The 26116-nt window shown below is 41.8% G+C and overlaps 1 protein-coding gene across 1 annotated transcript; it reads right to left on the reverse strand.

Annotated features, from left to right (window-relative positions):
* Positions 1-12825: 12825 nt before the first annotated feature.
* On the reverse strand, positions 12826-17235 carry LOC131255572 (probable xyloglucan endotransglucosylase/hydrolase protein 33). The gene is made up of 4 exons (XM_058256321.1): positions 16930-17235; positions 16742-16842; positions 15394-15599; positions 12826-13726 (listed from the first exon to the last, which is right to left on the reverse strand). Exons 1-4 carry the CDS (start codon positions 17159-17161, stop codon positions 13312-13314), a joined length of 954 nt encoding a protein of 317 aa, XP_058112304.1. The 5' UTR covers positions 17162-17235; the 3' UTR covers positions 12826-13311.
* Positions 17236-26116: the final 8881 nt, after the last annotated feature.

Consider the following 26116-nt stretch of genomic DNA (forward strand, 5'->3'; position numbering starts at 1 on the left):
TGCATTTTGGACAGTTATATAGGAGTATCAATTCGATGGGGTTCATGCTAGTCTGGGCTAAGGTTAGCTTGAGCCCACTGGTTTAATCTCGGTTTGAAATTTAGGTACAAGCCAAATTAAATGGTCCTAGATATAGGCTCCAGAATGGCTTTGTATTGAAATCAAATGTGTATATTTTCTCAAGCCCAAAAATCAAATGGCTTAAAGGGTGAATTCAACCATAAGAGTCCAAATTGGCTTCCTAGTGACAGAAATGCCCTTGAAAGCAACAATATTCATGAGGAAGGTGCTTATCATATCTTTCTCATATAGATATGTCTATGTTTCTGCCAATTTGAGGTCATTTACATGGTGTTGAAGTCTGCCTCATGTGCTACTTGTAGTAATGCATCTGAGCTTAGCAGAACTCATTTTCATATAGTATAATCTTATATGATCTTCATCCTATTCTTTGTAGCAGAGGGTCACTCCATTTACATCTGTGGTTTACCTTTAAATGTGACAGTTCTCTAGCTCGAGGAGGAGTTTAAGAAATTCGGACCTATTAGGACTAGTGGTGTTCAAGTCAGAAGCAATAAGGTCTGTTTCATAAAAGTGACTTGTGAATTTGATTTATTTAATTCGAGTTTACATCTTTGGTTTTCTTTTCTCCTTTTAATCTGTGCAGCAACAAGGATTCTGTTTCGGTTTTATTGAATTTGAGTCATCAAGTTCCATGCATAGCGCAATTGAGGTATGGATGTTACAATTGTTCCAATTCATATTCCATAAGTTAGTTAAAATGAAATCTGTTTGATGTTGGTTACGGTTTTTTAATCAGTGGCCATAAAAATTTGAGGGATCCTAATATGTCTTACTAGTCTCCATGAGAAATCCTCATTTGGATCACCCTTTACTAAAAATGGGCCATAAACACTAGATGAATGCTATTCTGCCCTATATAAAAGCCTTAATCTCCGCCTAGTTGGACTCACATATCCAATTTTACTGTAAAACACTCGTTTCTTCCACAAATCATTTTTTAGCAGATATACAATGGGATCTACCTGCTCTGCATGGATGGATGGATGGATGGATCATGTAAGTGTGTGTGTGTGTGCGCGCGCTATTATTTCTGGATCTGTTCATCTATTTGTACAGTTAGGTTTCCTAGCTTGATTCTATTGCCACTTGTATGCATGCCATAGAGCAACCATTCTGCCAGATTTTCTCTCTATTTTCAAACTTCACAAAGTTCTTAATTTTCTAACTAATGATTCTTGACTACTGTGCTTTCTACGTATCCTACCAATGTTATTCCTTGTCTGACACACTTACAATTCTTTCTACTTTCTTGGCAGCTTGCATTCATAGGATCAACTGCTACTAGTAAAGTCGTGCTTGAAATGTCTACCAAAAGCAATCTTAAGGCCGTGACATTAGAGCTTGGAGGGAAATCTCCTTTCATTACCTTTCATTATATGAGAGGATGCTGATGTTGATTAGGCTGTAGAGCTTGCACATGCTACTGTGTTTTTAATCAGGTGTGTCTAATCAATTAAACATATAGAAATTTTCTGGATTTCATGGAGAATGATTTTATTGAAACTAACTCTGATTTGTGTACAAGGACAATGTTGTTGTGCTGGATCTCGTACATTTGTTCCTGAACGTGCTTATGACGAGTTTGTAGAGAAAGCAAAAAACCATGCTTTGAAACGTGTTGTTGGTGATCCTTTTAAGAAGGGGGTTGAAAAAGGTCCTCAGGTAAATTGAAACATGTTGTTGGTGATTATTTGCCTGTTCTGCTACATAGAAATATTGAATCTTGTTTTGTATGATGCATTACTCCCTTTGCTCATAATCTCTTATTCATTCTTAATGTGTTATAACTTTCAACTATTAAACAATGATGTCTTCTGAAACTTAGCATGGTATTAACCTATGGACTATCCATATTTTCAGTTCATGACACCATCTTGCTTCTAATCATGTCTATCTTTTGAATACAACCAAATTCCGTTAGCCATACAAGTTGCAACTGAATTTACATGTTCTTTGATGGCAGGTGCCATTCAAAAACTTATTATAATGGATATGTTATATGACATGGTGAAATTGTGTAAAGATGTTGAGGCAAATGTGTCTGATAACAATCTTGAAACACATTTTGTGGTTGGTGATGAAGAATTCCACCCTATAAAGGAAAGGTATGCGGGGTCTAGCATATGACTTGAGACCATGTTGTCAAGAAAATACATAGGACCTTTGCAAATTCCTTCATAAAATGGGTTGATTGAGGGGTGAATATAGTTTTATTCAGTAATGAATTTTATTTGTGAAGCTCTTTAGATTTGGCAATCAGTTGCTTGGGGCTTCATTGGACAAATGATCTTCTTGAGGCTATGATACAAGTATGCATTTCTTTGCATTTGATTACAGATGCTTTTCATTTCTTTCCTTTTAGGTGCATTCGTAAGCTTCTAATGTTCTTATTGTTAAATTGCACAATGAGTTGTTAGTGATGGTCGTTCGTTTTGGGCAGATGACCTGTCATGTGTGCACATGTGTGCTTGCGTGTGGATGGCTAGGGAGGGATCCACATGTGAGTGGCTGTAGGAAACCTCGTACTTTTTATTTGATCTGCTACTCAGACCGAACTACCTTTTCTATTCTCATTCCGAAATTGACTAAATGAGATGCATTTTATTCACTAGTTATCCACTACCTCTCTGAGTTAATTGTATTTGACTGACATGTTCAATGGTTAGCCTTTGTAGACATTATTCCTCCCATAATGTAATGCAGCTCCTTGAAATTGCACAGGTTCCTGACGAACATGTAAGAGCCATGCTATATGCTGATTTTCTTCTCATTCTTCTTTTGAAATTTTCTAATATCATGTGAGTAACAAACCACACTTTCAATATCACGCTAATCAGATGCATGGCTTACTTGAATTTTGAAATGGTTCATATTTGACTGATTTGTGATGTTCCCCTGTGTTTGCCACGTAAATGAATTTAAATCAATAGAAAAATTCAAGATTTTCAACATCAACAACTTGTATGTGAATATCAACACCTGATCTTCAAGTTGTCTTAATGTTGCATGTAAAATGTTGGAATGCTGATACCTATTTGTATAGGTGGGTGAGTTTGAAGGCCATTAAACGGTTGGTGGAGGCCGACGCCCTTAAAATGGAGATTATTCCAAACCCTAAGGCAAGCCTTTTTCATTCCAAACACTAACAAAAATTTCTGACTCACTACTACTGGTGTGAGAAGTGCAGATGAAGTCACTGATATTTTCAGGAGGTGGATGCTGTGAAAGTTCTTCAACTAGAAACTGCAGCTGGAGCAGCGATATGGGTATTCATCAAATGCATTTCTTCATTTCTTCTTTCTGGGAACCAATTCTTTGATCATGCTATTGCTGCGAATGTTCCTCGATCTCGGTTTCTTCCAGTGCAGGCAACGTTTGATTTGCTTCTCGTCCAGATTAATGCTTTTCTTGAAGTTGATCTTGGTTACTTGGATGGATCTTGAGCATTCCTAACACTTTTTTTTTTTGTTCTGTAGTCGGATCTTTATACCTTGGCCGATGGCTTTGTAATCAGAAACAGTGCAAGAACTAATCCAGCAAACTCTTCTATTGAGTTGGGACCTAAATTCAAAAAGGTGAAATGTTCATATCATATGTTTGGATTCTGTCAAATCCTTGGGGTTGTTCAGCCTTGCATGTTTACAATTGAGTGTCTTTCCTTTCTTTTTTTCAGGTCAGCAACTTTCTCAGTCGCTTCAAGTCCATCCCTAGCATCCTTAAGCTTGATAGCTTGAAGGTTGTTGGTGATGTAATGTTCGATGCTGGTGTAACACTCAAGGTATCAAATGAAATGCCATTTCAATTTTGTAACTTTTTTTTATTTATCTATTTTTAAATTCTGTGTGATTGCTTTTACATCCTTGAGCTATTTTATGTTAATTCAAATGTCCAATGAGAGTTTTGGAGATGGAAAACAATGTGGGAATAGTAGCATATGTCACTCTTACCCTGGTTTTGTTTATTTAGAAATGTGAATGTAGGATGCATTGTATGATTTGATTGCTATTTGTAATAAATGCATCTTTTTTTTTTTCCTAATTGCAGTTTATGTACTATTCCTATCAGCATTAATTGTATTAGCTTAGGTGAGTTGATCAATCACAGCAAGTTCTTGCAATGGTAACAAACACCATTGTTATAATTTTTAATAGCTACGGATATTAGCCGTAGCCTTTGTTCTTAAAATCGTAGCTATTGCTACTTTAGCATATTGCTACAGATTTCATTCCACTTTTCGCTACCGATATTATCCATAGCTGTAGATACATTTAGCTACAGAAAGTAAACTATCCGTAGCTATTGATATATATTGCTACGAATTAAATCCGTAGCCATAGGTTTTTGACCTTTAGCTACACCACCAATTGCTATGGACGTGCTACGGACTATAACCGTAGCAATATACCTTTTGCCCCTTTTTCTGGTAGTGTTTGGCAAAAAGACTTACAATTAAGTGCATGATAGCTTACACTATTAAATATAAATGGATATGACTAAAAAAGAGTAAAATTAGACCGAAGACAATTAATAAAATAAATGAGTGTTAACTACATTTACTTGAAAAAGAAAAGGAAAAAAGTTAACTAATGATAATTTATTTATAGCAACACAGTTGTTAAGAAGACTATCTGCTCATGGCACGAAGGTCACCAGGCATGAAAGCTGGAACACTTGTTTAAATGGCGTCATGGTTAAATAGTTGTTAGGGATGACAATCCATTCATTGTAGGCTGATCTTTGTTATGCGAGACATGTGATTCGTGGGAAGGGGTGCATGTCTATTCATCACACAACAAGCTTCATGGCTGGATAGTGGTTGTGGTAACTGTTTATTTGATTTCATAGCACTGGGTTCCGTGACTAGACAACTAATGACGAGTGGATCTTTGACGATTTGTTTGTCACACAGATAGGCTTCATGGAAAGATGATCATTAGAAAATAATAGTTTGTTCGCTACCTCATATGTAACACCCAGGCCATTCAGAGCAGTGTCCTGGGGCGTCCACTAGCGGATTGCCATAGGACCGCACTATTCGCACTATGGGCACATGCACGGCCCATCATCGATAAACTAGAACAATTTAAGTCACTAACGCGAACAAGCCTGAATATATTCGGGTTAGGCTTGGGTCGTAGAGTCGGTCTGCCCAATAATACCCAACGACATTCTGTACGGGCCGTGCAACACCCGTAAAGGGTCTAATAAATCTAAAACCATGGGAAACTGTGGACCTCACTAGGCTTGTCGTCCATCGCGGACGGAGGGCCCAAATGACGCCTTAAAATGGACAACTTAGACTGCCAAGTTGACACTTGTGAGACGCGACTCTCCAAGTTAAAAACCTAAAAACCTGAAATTAAAGCAACTGGCCCTGCCACTTAGGGCAACAAATTATGACTTTCCAACCATTAGACTTCATTCAAACTCGCACTATAGATCAAAGATATTTCCCTGCTATTTCTGCCCAAATGAGACCCATGATTAAGTAACTATGATGATTGATCGCAAATCGGACCCCTGTGACCAATTGTCGCATCTGTTTGCCACCAAACGTGGGACAACCCCTCATCAGACTATGGGACACCTATCTCATGGCACGGATGGGCTAGGGAGCCACTGGGACAGCCTTAAAAATCAAAAATACACCCATCAAGGATATAAATATTAGGACCAGCCTTCCCAGGGCTAAATGAGCTAATTTCCAGGCTTTGTAAACCCAAAAACCTCTCTCCCTCACTCCCATACGAAATTTTCAGCAAAGGGAGAGAGAGAGAGAGAGAGAGAGAGAGAGAGAGAGAGAGAGAGAGTGTGTGTGTGTAGAGGAGGAAGGGGCCCAAGGGAGCTGAAATCTTGAGAACTCTCATTCTCCTACCACAACCACTCATTGGGGATCGCAACTCCACCTCCAAAAAACAAATTGTCGTAGATTGGGAGGTAATCACCCAAACTCTCCTTATATTTTAGTATGTTAGGCCACTTGCATATGTCCTAACATGCAAATTCAATTGGCACGGGGCCCCGATACACCAATTCTCAAACTTGATGCCCTTAAAGCGGCTCCACAAGCCATCAAACGACCCCAGGTGTGGACCATTAACTTTAAGTGGTCATTTATCAAATCTAGGATGAATTTTAGGGATTATGGTTATTAATTTGCTTTGCATGTCACTTGCATAGGGTGTAATTGAAGAATTGAAGTTTGGGCATAGATAATTTCTAAATAGGGAAGAAATGTTGGTCCCCAATCACCCCAATATTTGCATTGTTTGATTTTTTTTTTCTATCAGTTATGGAATTCTAAGCATGATACCTCCAAAATTTTGGATTCAATAGGAAGAATCATGTTGCATGTTCCCCATATGCGTGAATTGTGTAGATTAACTGTTAAATTTACTCCATGCATACTTAATTTCCTCAGAAATCAGTCATTGTACTTAATTCTCCTATAATTTTAAGTAACTAGATTTGTGTGCATGTTTATCTAGAATTACACTGGATGTTGTAAATCCATAACTCATTGTGCTGATAATGGTTGTGATTTATTGTTATGCATGTCTAATTCTCTCACAACTACAAATAGATCGACTTCTACTTTAAATTAATTCACTATTCAATTGCCCCCTTTCTAGATCAACCAGCAATTTCAAAACTCACATGGGCAGCCCTCTGGTATGCCCGCCCACGGGAAAATTTGACCCAATTAGTCGAATTATGGATAGTCAGCAGTAGTCAGACTACATAGGATGTTGCTCCTAATGCCGCATGATTTGTAGTTCAACTAGCTGGGACAAATTGGTTCACTAGCTGACCGTCCATATTCGTCAACCATGTATGTACATGCCTACTTGAACCTGAGACATCCTGCATCCATTTGTGCCTACTGATAACCTGCTGGTTGCGGCCCATAAGTCTCGGAAGCCAGGCATAGTAGTATGAGACACTATACCCTATCAGTTAGCCTACGCTGGGGTAACGAGCCTCCCCGTAGTGGCCGTGAGAAAGGACTCTTCCTCACAATTGCCATCGTATGTTTTTCTTTATAATTGGGAGTGACGAACCCAAACGGGCTAAGGATTGCAAGAGCAAGATTGTCACGGCCGCTAGGGCTGCGTGATTAGGATAGGGCATTGATCGGTTAGGGTGTTCCAATTTCTCTAAACTACTAGATGAATGAACGTAATTAATCAATGCGGCTAACATCTCACCATCACATTGCATTAGTTAGGTTGGCGATTCGGCAGTCAAGGTCGCATTGAGGGAGTGTTTGGCATTGCGATCGTTAGACGATGTCGCTCGAAGGAGTGTTGGAAGTAAGGGCATGTATCATATCATGAAACCATGCATATGCATTAATAAGAGTAGTTAGGATTCTATGAATGATTGCTTTTCACTAACTTCGTTTATGTATTTGATAATATGCGTAACTTAATGTTAATGGTATCCATTGAGTAGATCACTCATTCCCACTCTAGGATGGTGTTTTAAAACACCAACCAGAACCTGTCTTAGATGCAGGGATCTCAAAGCTCGACACGTTTGATGGAGCGAGCGTGGACGATGAGGAGGAGCTGTAGTATTTCCAGATCTTCAGCGAATCCTCGCAGTTCGCTATAGGACTGGCCATGGGGCTCAGGACAGGGGTTCATTCACTTTGGGATGTTATATTTTACGGGACGTAGTTCCCTCATGTTTATTCACATTACCTTTTTGGTTGGTTATTGATTTATTTTATTTAGCTGCACATGAGTTCATCATATTGTTTTGATTTATGTTGCATGGTCCTCTTTGCTTCCCCATTGCTTACGAACCGAACTAACTATATCAATTCTAAAAACCCTGTAATACATAAGTGGCACCTGGGAATTCAGAAGCTAAGTACTTACTCCGTCCCCGAAATTCAGGGCATTACATCATATGACCAATCTTTGTAGGCCAGTCAGTCATTTGGAAACAATTAACCATTCATCACTCAACAAGTATTTTGTTGCGGAAAGATAAGTGGAATGACAACTTATTTATCGCTTTAGGTCCTCACTTCGTAGTGAGATAGCAGTGGGAATTATTATCCAATCCTTGTTGGGATTCTAGCTTCGTAGGCAAAGCTACCAAAGAGCAACCACTTGTTTATCACTTAAATGGGCTCCATGGCGAGGTAGCCATAATTAAATAGTGACCATTATGGTTGTACTTCATGGTGAAATTGTCAAACAGAATCTATTAGCATATAACAAAATGACTCTAAAAAGGCCGAGCTAAAAGTCCTACAGGGGGGGGGGGGGGAGGACTATGCCAAATTAAAATTTAAATGCGGAATTAATGAAATAACTAGAACAAGATAGCACTTATCAATCCCAAATAATAGAAATAAATAGCAACCTTAAATGCACAAGTATTGAGAAGTTGATACAGATGTTGTTCTAAGGACAACCTTACATCAAAAATCAATGGCTTATGGTAGGATAACCTGATTTCTAGAACGGTCTCTGTATCAAAGTCTCAAACCAAGGCAGAAGAATAAAGAATAAAACAAAATTAAATATCTACTACTATTACAACATTCACCACATGTGCAGAAAATAAATTACAATCATTCACCACAAATGCATAAAAATAAACATTCACCACAACTCCAGCAATTATAGTAGTTTGCTTGTGTGTGCATCAACTATTAGAAAATATCCACACAACTACTCCACTCCCAATATGCTCACCCACGGGATATTGGCTTTCACTATGAAATAGGTTTTCCAAGGGTCACCCAAAACCTTCACAATTGTGTTTTCAAAGGGTTACCACAATTAAAAACCCCACACACTGAGATTTTCTGGCTATCTCAGTCAAAACTAAAAATGAAATTTTTTTTGGCAATCTTACAAACCAAATACAGAAAATTGAAATGTACTTATTCGAAGATTCTCCTTCTGATGAAGCCCAGTAGAACCAATTCGATGTCGATGTTCAATGTCCAATCTCACATATGAAAGGGTTCTTAGGTCTAAATGATTTTTAGATTAAATCAACCTATGCTAACTTGATTTGATTTTGATCTCAAAAAGGGTAAAATCAATATTCCCTTTTTAAAAGAAATAGAATTAAATACAGATTACAAAATCAAATGCAAAAAAGTTATTTAAAAGAATCTTAAATACTAACCAATTAGCTTCTAGAATGTGGGGACAAGTTTCTCAGAGTTGTGACTTGAATAGTTTTAAATGAATTTAAAAAACTCTAAAAATCATCCTCAATTTATAGGCACAAATATTGTTCATTCGACTGGCTTAGTGATCAGCTCGACTGGTCGAAGGACCAACATCATTTCAGAATTTCTAGTGCGATAAGATAAGATTGTTACTTGACTGGTCGAGTTGCTTGCTCGACTGGTCGAGCCCTACACTTGACTGGTCGAGTGTGACCAAAAAATGTTGCTGGATTTTGAGTTGACCCTGCTCGACTAGTCGAGCACTGTTCACTCGACTGGTCGAGCAGTCTCCAGGACTAGTCGAGGGTCCAATAGAAAATTTCAAAAATTCACAACAAACCTTAGACTGGTCGAGGGAATTCTTAGACTGATCGAGCCAATGTTTGGACTAGTTAAACCATGACTAAGACTAGTCAAAAAATGACCTATAAAATTATCAAATGACTTATGATATAAGTGCAAATTGTATGACTTATCCTAAGGTCAATCTAGGGTCAAACAAACCTTACTTGTAAGATTGATTCATCATGTATCATTCTCTTGAAATAGTTGAAGCTTGAAGACTTGATTTAGTACTTAAGGGTTTGTTTGGGCGGTGGGATTAGAAGGGATTAGGTGAGATGGGATTCAAAAAACATAATTAATACTCATAGCTGGGATTGTCCCCTGTTGCCATGGGATAAGATTAATGCCCTACTTTGTTGATAATACGGTGGTACATTGAATGGTTATACCCACCATCATTTGAAATTACAGAGAATAACAACATGTGTTGTATCTAAACTGTTCATTTGTTTTGTAAGCTTATTTTATGGCATGGGCCTAAAAATGAGGTAGATCTAAAACTTATGTGGCCCCAAAGAAGTTTTCAATAGTAAGTATTCAATCCCCGTTGCTTTCTATGGTGGGGTCCACTTGAGCATTAGATTTACCTGATTTTTTGGCCCATGCTCTAAAATAATCTAGATAAATGGGTGGACGGTGTGGATATAGCCCACACATCATGGTGGGACATACAACAACTTGCTAACATTGAGTGAAATTGGCACGGGACCCAACGCAATTCTATTTAATGTAATTCCAAGCTTTTCCACTCTCCCCAAACAAGGAGTGGAATTGGCACCGGACCAGATGAATCCCATCCCACCTAATCCTTTCTAATCCCACTGCCCAAACAGACCCTAAACTTCTTGTTCTTGAACCTCTTGATCTTGTACTTGAACTTCTTGTTCTTGAAAGTGAAATTCTTGATGTTGTACTTGAATTTCTTGATCTTATACTTGAATATCTTGATCTTGTACTTAAATGTAGACAAGATTGCCAAAGATGACATAAAGTTGATCTTACAATAATCTCTAAACAGATTCCAAGAGATTTTGGCGTAACAAAATTTGATAAACCTATGAATTAGATAAAATAGCATTTACAGACTACAATAACCATCCATTTGAGACTTGAAAATCTTCTTAGGTTCGATGACCTGCTTGATCGGGAGCATAAAGTGTGTTACTACTCAACTCAATTTGGGCTAGTTTTACATATAACACATGAGTTAAATTAAATAATAATAATAATAATAATAATAATAATAATAATAATAAAAGATAGATATCATTACCTTAAAAAGAATGATTTATGTTACATGGAAGTGGTGTGGACCTTACTCTTCATTATTGTATTCCCGTTGTCACCACGTGTGGTGGGCAACACTACCAGCACGTGTCTAACTTTCTATATACGTCCAGCATTCATGTCTGCATTCATGTCTGCATTTTTGAGATCCGCGATCACCATGGTGAGGTATGTCCTGCATAAATGGCCTGTTAGCGGGCTCACAAGGTAAGGTACTGTCGACGTCATGTGATCAGCTGTACAAATACAGCGCATTCAATTTAAATCCACCGTTTTTTAATGTGCGCGCATGAGAATTGCCATACCTCATGTTACGTGAGCCCTGCATCCCAATGGAGGATCTCATTATTCTACTAATTCTAACATAGTTTTCAGACTCGAACTCAAGTGCAATCCGATCCTTCCTCCACCGAGTCACTCCGAGTTGCAGTCTTTTAACCGGAGTCAAGTTTTCTACTCCAAGCTTGAAGCAACAATACAAGCTCTTTTGGCCGGGCAATGATTAAGGTAGGCCTACTGTGAGGTACACCTCACGCAAACTTATCATAAGGTTAAGCTGTGTGGGCCCCATTGTGGTGTGTGTCGAACATCTACCCCATTAGTTAGATGCACCATTCCATGGTGGGCCACGAGCTTAAAAATCAAGTCAATCCATGACTTGGGTGGGCCACAACAAATACAACAGTTGAGAGAGTTTATGCTCCCATTAAAACATTTATAATCATTTATTGGGCCCACTGAGATGTGGTTCACAAATCCAGCCCATCCATTGTGTGTGTCCCACTTGGATGAGGGGTTAGACCAAGCTTCAGCCACATTCAGAACTCAGGTGGGCCCCACCAATTACTTTTATATGTTTTAAGCATGTCTTCACATGGTTTTAGATGGTATGGCCCACCTGAGCTCCATATATGATTGATTTTTGGGAATTCCATAACAAGGGACCTATCAAATGCACGGTATTGATGTTCAACACACATCATAATGGGGCCCACACAAATCAACCATATATATATATATATATATATATATATGGGAAATGGAACTATGAGGTCCAACTCATGAGAAGTTCCCATGAGGTCACCCAACCATGATGTATGTCAAACATCTACCCCATCACTCTGATGCACCATTCCATGGTGGGCCTAGGGCTTAAAAATCAAGTCAATCCATGACTTGTGTGGGCCACACCACATACAAAAGTTAAGAGGGATTACCCTCCGTTAAAACATTCATAATCATTTTTTAGGCCCAACGAGATGTGGTTCACAAATCCAGCCCATCCATTATGTGTGTCCCCACTTGGATGAGGGGTTATACTAAGTTTCAGACTCATCCAAATTTTAGGTGAGCCCCACTAAGTGCTTTTAATTGTTTTAGGTATGTCTTCACATGATTTTGGATGATATAACCCACCTAAGTTCCATATACAACTGACTTTTGGGATATCCCATAATTTAAAGAGGACCCATTAAATGCAGTGTTAATGTTCGACATACATCATGGTAGGGCCCACACAGCTTGACCTCATAAAGTGTTCCCATGAGCTCAACCGTGCATAACCTTTTCCTATATATATATATATATATATATATATATATATATGCCAATTCGTGATTAAGTGGGCCACACCATGAGGAACACTTACCACCCTTCCAACTATTTCCCTCGGTGTAGCCCAACTGATTCAGACGATGACCTGATTTTTGGGTCATTGGCCTAACATGGGCCGGCACATCTGATAATAAGAGCGGACGTCATGTAAACATTATGCAGGCCTCGTGGGGCATACTCTCCCAAAGTAGTCCCATCAGGAGAATTTTTTTCATCGGTGGCCAATAACGGTGGGCCACCCGGATGCATGGTTGGGATCATAGTACAAATGGCATGAAAAGGCATTGGATCTCTTCTCTTTAACTTCTTTCTAAATGCTTTCATACAATTATGAATGTGGTTGAATACATGTTTTAGAAAAACCATTATCAAAAAACAGTAGATCTCTCTTGACAGATTAATCTTTCCATTAGGAAAAGAATGCACTATATTTCCATCTCGGTGGTACAAATATGTGGGACCCAAGCCCGACTTCCGGAGGGGCCCACCATGTAGATGTGATGGCCCATAAATGAGGCCAACACATTTTGAATATGAACCGTCGGTTGAATATTTTTTTTTAAAACCATCCATTTATTGGATGCATTTGTGGCCAGCTGACCTGCAGCCTGATTTTCAGGTCAGGGAATCATCTACAAGCTGGGGTCCACCTGATCATGTGAATCTCGGATCTCACTCGTATGCCATTTTGGCACATGTAAACCACAAGTAATAGAATCCCATGTGCCCACTAATTAGGACATTAGGGGAGATCCTTATCATCCATCCGTCCATCATCATCATTTCCTCTCATTACATTCTGGTGGTAGAACTGAAAATCTAGCTCGATCTTCACAGTATGAGTAGAACATGAAACTCTTTCTGACCTGCTCCATCCCCACCTTCTGTTGCTGGGACAGACTGACAAACTCATCTCCTGTGATCGGATCGGAGCTCGACTGATCATCTTGACCGTTCTTCGAGCACAAAGGGACCGGCATTGTCCGATTCCATTTGCAGCCGTCCATTTCAAGCTCTGTGAATGACACTTGGAATGGTGCATACTTATAGTCCACCGGACGTTTTCCTCCATGTGTGGCCCACTTCGATCCATCCCAGATCGTTGAGTAAACGGCCATCGGTTTGGAAGGATACGCTCCTGACATGGCCTGGCTGTGGTTTACTTCTCTGATTGGGATGTTGTCTACTAGAAATCTGCACCGTTCAGTCCATTATTGTGACCAATTGAAGATTTTGATCAATTTGAAAGAAAAAAAAAAACGATAAATGGGGCAATAGGAGATCTGGGCCACTCGTCAGGTGGGCCCCACAGTGAGGTGAACGTACGCTATCCTGAATATCAAGCTTGCTGACTCATCAGGTGTACCGCACACATACATTTAGTATGGGCCATTAGACATCTTTGCTTTAATGTCCACTTTCCTCGTACAGGTGTGGCCCACCAAAGAGTGCACGGATCTCACAGACATAGAAACGGATTGGCTACTCCCCCTGCCACCAGCCATTCTGTGGGCCCCGTCCATCTATTTTTCTAGATCATTTTAAGGAATGAGACAAAAAATGAGGTATATACCAATCTCAATTGGACCACATTATACGAAACAGTGTTGAATGAACGTCAACCATTAAAAACTTTTGGGGGGGCGATAAAAGTTTTGGATCAAGCTGATCTTTGGTTTTTTTTTTTTTCCCCCTTCATCTAGCTCTGTATGACCTAATCAACAGATTGGATGTCAAATAAACAGTACAGTGGGCTTTAGGATGATTTTAACGGTGGATATCCAATCACTATTGTTTCCATGTGGTGTGGTCCACCTAAGATTTATATCCCTCTCATTTTTGGAATTAAGCCCTAAAATGATCTGTAAAAATGGATGAACCGTATGGATGAAACACATACATCATGATGGGCCCACAAAGCACCGACCACAGGCCACCGGGCTAGTGGCAGGGGAAGTAGCCAATCCGTTTCCCACGAAATCAGATTGCGTACTGAGTTACTCAGTACGCTTTTATCGTACTGAGTAAACTCAGTTGGGCCCACCGTGAATGTATTCGGTTTATCCAATCCATCCATCCGTTGTTTCATATAATTTTAGACGTTGACCCAAAAATTGAAGCATATCCAAAGCTCAAGTGGACCATACCACGGGAAGAAGTGAGAAAATGGATTTTGACTGTTGAAACCTTTCTAGTGCCCAAAGTGATCTTTATTTGTCATCCAACGTGTTTATAAGATCACAAAGATCTGGATGAAGTGAAAAAAATAATATCAGATTGATCCAAAACTTCTGTGGCCCCCCAGAAATTTTCAACGGTAGACACTCAATTATCACTATTTCCTGTGGTGTGGTACACTTGATTTTTGGATATATATTATTTTTGGAATTGGGATCTGAAATTAACTTTTAAAATGGATGGACAGGGTGGATCAAATACATAAATCACGGTGGATCCCACAGAGTTTACTCAGTACGCTTAGCGTAGTGAGTTACTCAGTACGCAATCCGCTTCCTCTTCCCACATACATATGCCATGTTGGATATGTGCCGAAAATCGCCACCGTAGAATGTGGATTGTACACTCGTTGCACATGTGATTGCACCCAAGTTCCTGTGGGGATGCGGGAGACTCGTAGAAAATATAGACCGCTCATTCAGCGGACCACATGATATCAAAGAATTAGGCATGTTGGGTGATCCAAAGTGTTTGGAACCTACTCCAATCAATTGAGGAGAGGCACAATTCGAGTGTTCTTCTAGACAATGGCCGTACATTGTAGGGCCCACCGAATGAACGGTCCTGAATTTTTACACATGTGGCACGTGTGCAATTAGAAGCCTTCGAAAATGAGTTCTTACACAATGTGATGTTGATTCCATAGGATGCTGTATCGATGGTACTCTTGTGTAGGGTCAAACCAGAGATAGAATTTCTCCTCCCTCCCTGTGCTGCTGCCGTTACCATAGACGTTGGTTTGCAGGGCCCACTCCTTCCTCTTTTCATGGCCCAGCAACTCGAAGTCTATCTCGTCGTGGGTGTGAGGAGAAACATCCGCATTAGACATCTGAGTTCATGTGATCCTGTCCATCAGATTGCAGTAAAGATGCCACATACATGCATGCATTATATGTATGTATGTATGTATGTGTACATGTATGCGTGTGAATAACTCACTGTGTTGAAAACCCCAGCGCCGACTCGGCGGAGTCAACTCAATCAGATCTCATCAGAGTTGTGTTCTTCGGTTTTTGAAATATGATCCAGACCATCCAAACCGTTGGCCACATTGGAGATGGAGGAGGATGTTAGGCACTGACCTACTTTTAGTCTTCCATTTGAAATCTGGCAATTGGACGATTAGGACTGCCTGATCAGTATGGTTTTCAGGACGCTTTTATCGGACTGAGTAAACTCTGTTGGGCCCACCGTGAATGTACGTGGTTTATCCACGCCGTCCATCCGTTTTTACAGCTCATTTGAGAGGTCTATTAGTAAATTGAAGTATATTCAAATCTTAAATGGACCACACCACATGAAACAGTGAGAATAATGATTTCCACCGTTGAAACCTTCCAAGGGCCCACAGAGATGTTTATTTGTCATCCACCCTTTTCATAGATCACAAAGACATGGATGAAGGGAAAACACAAGTATCAGCTTGATCCAAAAACTTCTGTGGCTTCCAAGAATATTTCAACGGTAGATATTCAATTCACACTGTTTCCTATGGTGTGATCCAATTGAACTTTGTATGTGCTTAATTTTTAAGCTCAAGAACTAAAATTATCTGGTAAAATGGATGGACGGAATGGATAAAGTAAATAAATCACGGTGGGTCCCACAGAGCTTACTCAGTACGCAATCCGCTTCCAAGAAGAGGATGAATCCCGAGGCGCTTCACAGAGCATAGGTGTGTGGCATCTGAGCTGTTCATCAGGTGGGGACCCAAGTGAAAATGCCTGACCCAGAATCAACGTAGCCCACTCATTAGAGAGCCACACAAGATATGGACCACTGGTTACCCTTTCTCCAACGATCCATCTTTCATACACATGTGGCCCACCTTATGAGTGAACAAGCCCAGAATTCATGCCAGGCAATATCCATTGTAGCCTCCGCCTGAAGAACGGCACAGATCACGCACATTTGCGCAACATCAGCACGTTTGCGGTGAATCGCCTAGCCTTCTAGGAGAAGGAATCTTACATAGAATGCGACGACGACGCCGGCGGTGTAATCTGGTGGCAGCTTAATGGCAGCACTGAAGAATCCATAGTAGTAATGATCTTTTGAAACAAATCCAGACCCTACAAATTAAAGAGGACCCAAACAACATCTTATGAGTTCAAATTCACTACATTCTTTTACAAGCATATGATGGATATGTGGCCCACCTGATGATTTGTCGAGAATGAGATCGATACGAGACCCGTCATTGGATGGACGAACTTTCGTCGGTCCTCCAAAGAATTCAGAATATGAACCGTTGAATGTGAGGTGGGGGAAAAGATCCGTAAACCGCGGCAAGATTGGAGGGCTGAAATGGCCATGCCCAGCTGATATGGCCACCGTTACGCATGATATCAAGCACTGTACAAACAAGAGCTTGTTTGCTGAAATGGGCATCTTAGTATTGCAATTCCTTTCAGGAAATGGTTGGTGGATGGATGGATGGATGGATGAAGAGGGAGAGAAAGATGGGTGTTGGTTATATAGAGATATGGTGGCCCACCACATGTCGTTTTCACAAGTGGGGCATCTGATCTGTGTATGAGCTGGGTCTTGGAGTACAGATGACCTGGCACGAAAATCTGGCTGAACATTTAGGTAGGCCGTCCTTGTTTGAAAATGGCGGATGCTGTAGAAATGTTGCCAAACTTCCACATTAGAGCACACACACATGGCATGCATGATGAGTGGTCTGGTCTGGTCTGGCTATTGCAGGCGGTCATCTTCATGGCTGGTCATAGCTTCTGGACGAATCTCATGTCTCCCCACATATAAGCCAGTTTGGCACTTCTGTCAGTGAAGGTAGCGCATTAGGTGCGGCCCGGCCGACGGTGCGGCAGTTAGCGTGGGGCCCACATTGATGCATTTATTCTATATCCACTCCGTCCATCAGTTTTTTTACATTTTTTTAGGTAATCAATCAAAAAATACAGAAGATCCAAATCTGACAGTGGTGATTGTATTTTAAAAACTTATTATGGGCTACAAAAGCTTTTGGATCAAGTTGATATTTTCTGTTTCCCTTCATCCGGGTTTATGTAACCTTATCAACAGGTTGGATGGAAAAAATATATATATATTTTAAGGTGGGCCTAGAAAGTTAAAATGATGGTGCGTTCATTCACCACTGTTTCCTATATTATGATCTAACTGAGATTTTGATCTGCTATATTTTTGGGCTTGCACCCTAAATGATATCATAAAATGGATGGACGGTGTGGATATAGAGTACATAAATCAAGGTTTGCCCCACGGCAAGGGCCGCACCGTCTTCGGTGAGGCTGGGGCGCACCTAATTCGTTCCAGCATGCAGGGGGAGCGGATCTTCCCTGATCATTAGTCACATCTTGATATATTTATTTTGTATCCATGCCGTTCATCAGTTTTTAAATATTATTTTAATATCTGAATCCAAAAATGAAGAAGATCCAAATCTCAAGTGGACCACACCACAGGAAACAGTGGAACTTGACCATTAAAAACTTTTCGTAGGCCACAAAAGTTATGGATCAAGCAGATATTCCTGTTTATCCTTCATTCGGGTCTACGTGACCTTATCAACAGGTTGGATGGAAAATAAACATTTCTTTGGCCCCTAGGATGTTTTTAATGGTGGGCGTTCAATGACAACTGTTTCCACTGGTGTGGTACACTTAAGAATTTGATCTGCTTAATTTTTGGATATGTAATATAAAATGAACTGAAAAAACTGACGGACGGAATGGATATACAAAATATTCATCAAAGTGGCCTCCACAGTAATGGAAACACCCACTACGGTCTTATCCGGGTGACACTTAATTGGCTCTCATGGGGTGAGCCCTCCAACTTCAGACAACCGTTCACCAGCAAACCCCATCAGAACTTCAGGTCAACGAATTCTAATTCACGCGCCGCATGCCCAAGCGCCCAACACAACGCACACGCGTGTGGGATCCGGGACGTTCAAAGAGTGGTCCCAAAATGGTGGATGTTCATTGGACAAAAAATCTGGCCGTTCCCTCTTTCATCTGGGCCGCACATGTATGGTAGAAATGGATGGTTATGAAAACGATAACCAACGGTCTATATTCAATGAGTATGAACAGACATGCCACTTTTATTGCTGATCACTCACCACCATTTTGGAACTGCACAAAACGCACATTATAATACATCGCTAGCAGCCCCAACAAAATGGATGGACGGCTAGGATAAAACACATTCATCATTGCGGGGCCCACAGCTTTTACTGCACTGACCACTACCAACGTGGCATTGGAGGGTCACTACCGATTCCAAGTCCCAAGTTGGATAGCATTTTCTTGGTTTCCGTGTGTTTTAGATCTCAAAGACAAAGGCACGTGAGGTTTGTTTTTCGGAGTAATGATACGGTAGACCCGCAAGTACCGTAATATGGTGTAGCCATCTAGTAAAATACACGTGGCAGGATTATTTTTCAATCGAGACTGTCAATCTAGTTTTACAAAACATGGATGGAAAATGTTAAAAACTACAGATAATTTGGATGATTACAGACATTCGAATGGTCGCATTATGAGTAACGTGTAGTGAAAAAGATTTATTGGTGGTCAAAATTAAGTGTAGAATTTTTTTAAAAAAACATGGATAGCTATTATTCTCTGATAAGTGTCATTTTATAAGCATCGAACATCCAATGTGATTCCCACTGGATGGACGGTTCTGATTGGCAGATCAACTTGTTACATGAACTGTCGAGAGATGGCTCCACCATGTTGGGGTCTCTTCCGGCCCTACCATATCGTCTCCATTGTTATGGGTGGTTTGGTTGGCCTCAGAACATTGAAGCTGGCCACACTGGCATTTATGCAGGGCGGGAGCGGATCTGGTGTTACCCGGGTAACACTAGTGAGTGTTTCCGTGACCGTGGGACCCACCCTGATGTATGTATTCTATATCCACGCCGTCCATCAGTTTTCCCATATGATTTTAAGTAAATGTTCCCAAAAAATGATGCAGATCCAACTTTCAAGTAGACCACACTACAAGTAACAGTGCTCTTTGACCATTAAAAAACTTAAGAGTGGGTCACAAAAGCTCTAGAGAAAGCTGATATTTGTGTTTTCCCTTCGTCCAGGTCAGTGTGACCTTATCAACAGGTTGGATGAAAAATACAAATTATAGTGGGTTAATGACGACTGTTATTTGTGATGTACCATGCTTTAAAATGTTCTGGAACAACTGATGGACGGCATAGATTTACGACACTCAAAACACGGTCGGGGACTCATCTACGTGTTAATCCGGTAACAACTAATCCGGCTTCACCTAAGATGGATTGGCCCTTACCGTGGGGCCCACCTTGATGTATGTATAATGTATCCACGCCGTCCGTCCATCCGTTTTTAAGATCATTTTAAGGTTTTATTCCAAAAATGAAGCAGATCTAATTATCAGGTGGACTAAGAAACGGTGGTGATTGGCCATTAATGAGCCAGAAAAGTTATGGATCAAGCTGATTTTTATTTTTTCCCTTCATCCATAAGAAACAGTGGTGATTGACCCTAATAAGTTTCTAATGGTAGGACGGTCAAGCACCACTGTTTCATCTGGTATGGTCCACCTGATAAATGGGTCTGCTTCATTTTTTGGATAATGGCCTAAAATAACTTGGAAAAATAAATGGACGGCACAGATACATGATACATGCATCAAGGTGGGCCCCACGGTAAGGGCTGCACCATCTTGGGTGAGCCCCGGGTCTCACCTGATCCGCTCCATGTGGGGCTGGTAAGGCCGGGTCCACCAACAGGGTCTTCGAATCCTAGACCAGTATGAATCAAGCTCGAGTCTAAAAGTAGGTCGACCCGCTCTTTATTTTCAGGACCGACTAATTAATGTACTGGGCCCGGGACCATCATTGGTAAAGTTTTCAATACCCGGTCAAATCCACACTCCCTGAGATCCGGACCCCATTTTAAATGGATATGGATCCCACTATGGTACTTGTTTGTACGGTGGCAATGGGTCTGGGCCGTCTGGCTAAATCAATAGTACCCTCGCCCAGCCCCAGGGCCTAGCCACCTAAGTCCTGGTCCTATCACTAATCGGGCTAAAATAATCTCACCCTCTCAGTAAAAGATTTCCAGATCAAAAGTCGAAAGTCATTATTTTTTTTTTTTCCCTCTGTCCTCCGTTTACAACAACAAATTCTATTAAGATAATTTAGCATGACCCCAGCTAACAAGTGGGCAATGGCTAGTGGTTGGTGCTTTGTTGGCCCCACCATCATGGATGTGTCTCATCCACACCATCCGTCCATTTTCCATATCATTTTATATAAAGATAGTACATCCAAACCTCAAGTGGATGACATCACATCACACGAAATAGTTTTAATTGAACACCCACCATTAAAAACTTCCCAGGGGCAACAAAAGTTTTGGATCAACCTGATATTTAATTTTCCCCATCATTCATATCTGCATGACCTATTCAATAGGTTGGATGTCAAATAAATATTATAATGGGCCCTAGGAGGTTTTTAATGGTAGTCATTCAATCACTACTATTTCCGGTGGTGTAGTCCACCCGAGATTTAGATCCCTCTCATTATTAGAATCAAGCCATAAAATGACCTAGAAAAATGGGTGGATGGCAAGATAAAACATATACATGATGGTGGGGCCCATTGAGCACCGACCACTAGCTAGTGACAGCCTCGTTAGCCAAATCGCATCCACAAGTGTCACATAGTTGGCTGGGTGGTGGCTTTATATATATATAACAAAGCTTATGCTTTTTTTTTTTTTCATTAATATTTTAAATAAAGATTACATTGTAAATGGAAATGGCTTACATTATCCTTCAAACTATCCATTCTTATTGTTATAGAGATGATTAGAGGTGTACACGAGTTGAGCTGAGTCGAGCTTGGCACAGCTCTACTCGGCTTGGCCACTAGCTGACCCCATCTCGAACTCGAACTCGGCTTGGCTCGATCCTCGAGCCTGACTAGCCAACTTGGCTCGGTTCGGTCAGCAACTTAGGCTAGTTCGAGCCAAGATCGAGTTGAGTTTGCCTATGCAACATTTTCACAAACACATGTAGTACACTTTCAATTTCTCATTATATGTAAAACAACAACAGTGGTTTTACAGGTATTTCATCAAACACTCAGTAGGCAACATTAAAATCAAGACACAAGGGTATTTGTTTCATATTGATACATTCCTCGCCACCACCTGACACTTCGTTGAGTCATTGCATCAAACACTTAGTGAGCAACATCAATATCAAATAACCAAGTCACCAAACCAGTTCGATCCGAGTTTGATTTGAATTGGGGTTCGATCCGAGTCAAGTCGAGCTTGGGCAAGCTCAAACTCAGTTTGAAATTTTTTCGAGCTCAAAAAATCATCTCGACTTGGTTCGAACTGAGTCGAATCGAGCTTTTTCAAGTCGAGTCGAGGGAGCTAACCGAGCTAACTCAGTTCGTGTACAACCCTATTGATGATTAGATTGGGCCACTAGACTAGACTGGATGATTCTTTATTTGCCCATACTGGACATTGGGCATACATTTGAAGCCTGGTCCTAGCCATCAATCCATGTTTAGGGTCCAAACCCTGGCCCTAGAGGGCTCAGCCGCTCGGACCATTGCTGCCCCTACTTGTTTAAAAGACAGGCCCAGTGCAAACATAAATGTAAGCCATTTCCATACTATCACAATCTACAAAATATATGTACAGGTCTGAAAACATTACTGAAGTTTTCTAACCAATATACCGATTTGCAATAGTGGTTCCCACCTGATGGATGGATGAGACCTACTATAGCAAAGCTCTCTAAATAAATGACTTATGTTGATGACTAAATCTAGACGGCTCTCCTCTTCGACCCGCGAACTCTGAACTACTTCAACGTCTCGAACCTGCACACTTACAACGAGCAAAGGAGACCCTGGTCTAAGCAGGGGACCCTCCGATGCCTAAGTCAGTTCAAGGGAATCTGGGTCTAAGTTCGGGTGTAGTAAGAGAGTGCAAGATGTTGCGTACTTGTAACAATGGAGTCCCTTTGTATTTATACCTGCCTATCGGAAGGTCTAGGTCCGTTAATCTCGGCACGATTCACTCAAGTAGTGGGATTTTATGATCGTGGAGATATTATCCGTAATTCGGGGATCATGTGACGTATCGTGCGTATTTGCAAGTGAGACAATCGGTCGTGTCCGCTTAAGGTAGTTTCTTAGCTTAGTACATGGAACGTCCACATCTCGCCTCGGCCTTGGCTTGAGATCTCAGGACAAAGAGGCCCTGACTTCGAGCCTTGAACTTAGATCAGCATACACGAGGACTTTTGTCATTAAGTTATTAAGTGAGGAACACGTCCCGAGTCCGAGTCGAGCTCTAGTTTAGACTTATGATGTACCTAACCTTGCTTGTCCATCAGGTATTTTGGAGGTCTCCCCTCTGAGCTCTGAGGTGGGTGGCGAACTTAACCCGTCAGGTTGAGTTTCCCCGCAATGGGTGACACAGATGTGAGTGGTCGAACAATTCGTTTCTGGTCGGGCAGTAGTGGGGTGGTCCGAGATCCTGCAAGTAGGTTCTGGTACAATCTTCAAGTCAATTGCCTTGGTCTTAAATTACTCCGAACCAACAACCTCGGTACAGGAGTTAAACTGGGGTCGAGTCAAGCATCTTCCTTCAGATTAGTCTTACAGTTTTACTCTTATGTATCCGATCCGATTTGTGTGGCGTCGGACCTCGGAATTGAATGGACTCAGATCTTCCCATAACAGAAGCCCCCTACTCTCCAAGTTCAGGCTCGGACTTGGAGAGTAAACACATGTGGAAGATCAACAGTGTCCTGTCGTGTCTTCCATGCATGCAATTGCAATCATGATTTCCTCGTTTAAAGTGTCGCGTCCTCGGGGCTTTTTCTTCTGCGAGTTAACCTCCAGCGGATGCGTAGCGACGGTTAAGATCTCGAATCATTGTTGAGCCTATGGCCGACTGACACATATGCCTGGGAGACGTTTGAGTGACGCTTCCTCTGCTCCAGCGCCACTTCTGCTACCCAAAGTTCATCGCCCAATGTCAGACGCACGCTGCTTAGCAGGGCTTGAGCCAGTACCCTATGGCCACGTGTGCTCTGGAATCCACTCGCGATGATTTGGCTGCGGCCATCATACCTCGTCATTAATGCGAGGATCCTTTACAGGCTATATAAACCTTAGCTCTCTGGAAACGCTCCTAATTTCTGTGTTTTCGGATTCATGTGGTTGCTGGTTATCTGAGGAGACGATTTTTGATGAGGACGATTCTGACCGATTTGAAGCTTTCAGGGAGGCGATTCTGACCGACCAAAGGTTTTTGGTAAAGGCGATTCTCGGTGACCATCCGGTGAGTCCTCCCTTCTTTTAGTATTTTTCTATCTCCTCTGTAAGATGTCGTCCGATTTGGATATGGTCCGAGAAAATTATGACGATTCCGAGTCGGGAAGCTCGGATGACAGGAGAGGGGCATCTGAAGGCCCCTTGGAAGCAGTGCCTCTCTTCCCTCTACCCCGAAGAAACAAAGAGGCTGGAGCTCGGACCCGTCGGGCCGGTAAGAAGAAAGCCACCCGAGACTCGACGACAGGCATTGCGAAGATGCCTACAAGTAGGCGGGCCTCGAAGATTGTCTCGAGAGGCTCCGTACTGACGGAGTCCCAAATGGGGTGGATCCATTCGGAGTTTGAGATCCCAAACTTCGTGCAGATAAGGGCGCCAAAGCCCCTTGACACCATCAGTGGTCTTACTGAAGGGGAAGTCGCCATTTTCCTTTACTCTCTATAATGTGGGCTTCGACTTCCTCTGCATCCTTTTGTCCAAGCCCTAACAACCTACTTGGGAGTAGCTCCTGGCCAATTTACCCCTAACACTTGGAGGGTTTTGATTTCTTCCTTCATCATCTAGCATCAAGTTGGGAACTCGGAGCTGACACCAGAGGAGTTGATAAGCTTGTATTTAGTCAAGCATGACAGCCAAGAACTGTGGTATTACTTTGCGACTCACAGCAGCAAAGGGTCGGGACTAGTCATGAATCTTCCATCCTCTAACAAGGACTGGAAGAACAAATGGTTCTGGGCCTCAGGCGAGTGGGAGGCGCCAGCAGCGGAGCTCGGAAACCTGATGACTCGAGTCCCCACCTGATTTGCCACCCCAGGTCGGACCTTGCACTTTTTTCTTTTAATTTTTTGTATCCCTTTCCCTTCTGTTATGATTTGACTGAAGCTTTCCTTTTATTTCTGTAGACTTCCCAAAGGGTTCGCCTCTCCTTACCTTGGACCTAAAGAATTAGGTCACTAAGGCCAGGGCATGCTCGGGAGACTTCCACTCCTGGTCAGATTTTATCACAGCCGACAATATTCAATGGTCCGGACTTTGCAAATCCAAGCCTCTCCCCACTCCTTCAGTAAGTTTTTCCTGTGCTTCTTACCTTGAAAGGACTGAACCTCTTGACTTGGTTGCTGATTCATTACTTTACATGCAGGCATGGCCGAGGCAGTTGGGTCCCAGAGGAGGAAGGCCGCCCTGACTGTCGATGAGATATTGAGGGCCGATCCCGGAACAAAGATGATGTTCGGAGGAGGAAGGCGGCTCCTCGTGGCGAGGGCCCCTTAGCCCCAATTTTTATCATTGTAGCTCTAGCTGCAATTTTAACTTCTGTTGCTACAGATCTAGCTACAGCACTTTGTTGCGACTGAGGTCGTTGTTGATAATGATCTGGCTCCCACTTTTCCCTCACCGTCGCCCCTCAGGTTGCTGAAGCACCTCCCGCAGCCCCCGAGCCCTGTATAGTCGTCCCATCTTCATTCGAACAGTCGTTCGGATGGCTGATGCCATGCTCTCCCCTCCTAAAGTCGGGAATGATATCAGGGCTGAGGCTCAGGCCTCAGCAGGCAGCATGATTGGGGCTGGGGAAGTGACAGGCTCGGTTAAGGTGGAGACGAGCGGAGAGAGGTTCCAGCCTGGCTATTGTATGTCTTGTTTGGTCCGCTGGGCTGCCAAGCACGCCCCGGAGGAGGAGATAGCTAGCCTTCTCACCAAGTCAGACGAGTCTTTCATCAACGACATTACTTCCGTCTTCTACCGGGTACTTTTATTAACTTTTCTTGCCTTCAGTTTTTACCACATTCAAATACTCATTCTTTTATTTTTGTTCAGTCCGTTCCGAGGCTCCTTCTGACTCGGGAGAGATTAAGGGAGTTTGTAAAGAAAGATACTGAGGTGGAAGCCCTCAAGGGCGAGGCGGGGATCCTACGAGATGAGGCTACCTTCCTTCGAATGGAGCAGGCGGAACCGCGTCGGCAACTTGATAATGGGAGGGCTCGAGAGTTCCACCTACA

This window comes from Magnolia sinica, chromosome 9 (genome assembly GCF_029962835.1).
Source record: "Magnolia sinica isolate HGM2019 chromosome 9, MsV1, whole genome shotgun sequence".
Lineage (NCBI taxonomy): Eukaryota > Viridiplantae > Streptophyta > Magnoliopsida > Magnoliales > Magnoliaceae > Magnolia > Magnolia sinica.

Bases quoted from the DNA above. Each gene is read 5' to 3' on its own strand.
- LOC131255572 (XM_058256321.1), bottom strand. From the start codon at position 17,161: ATGCCCATTTCAGCAAACAAGCTCTTGTTTGTACAGTGCTTGATATCA. The intron at 16,843-16,929 runs GTGGGCCACATA...TTTAATTTGTAG, and splicing joins CATTCTCGACAAATCATCAG to GGTCTGGATTTGTTTCAAAA. The intron at 15,600-16,741 runs GTAAGATTCCTT...ACATGAACTCAG, and splicing joins GCGTCGTCGTCGCATTCTAT to ATGTCTAATGCGGATGTTTC.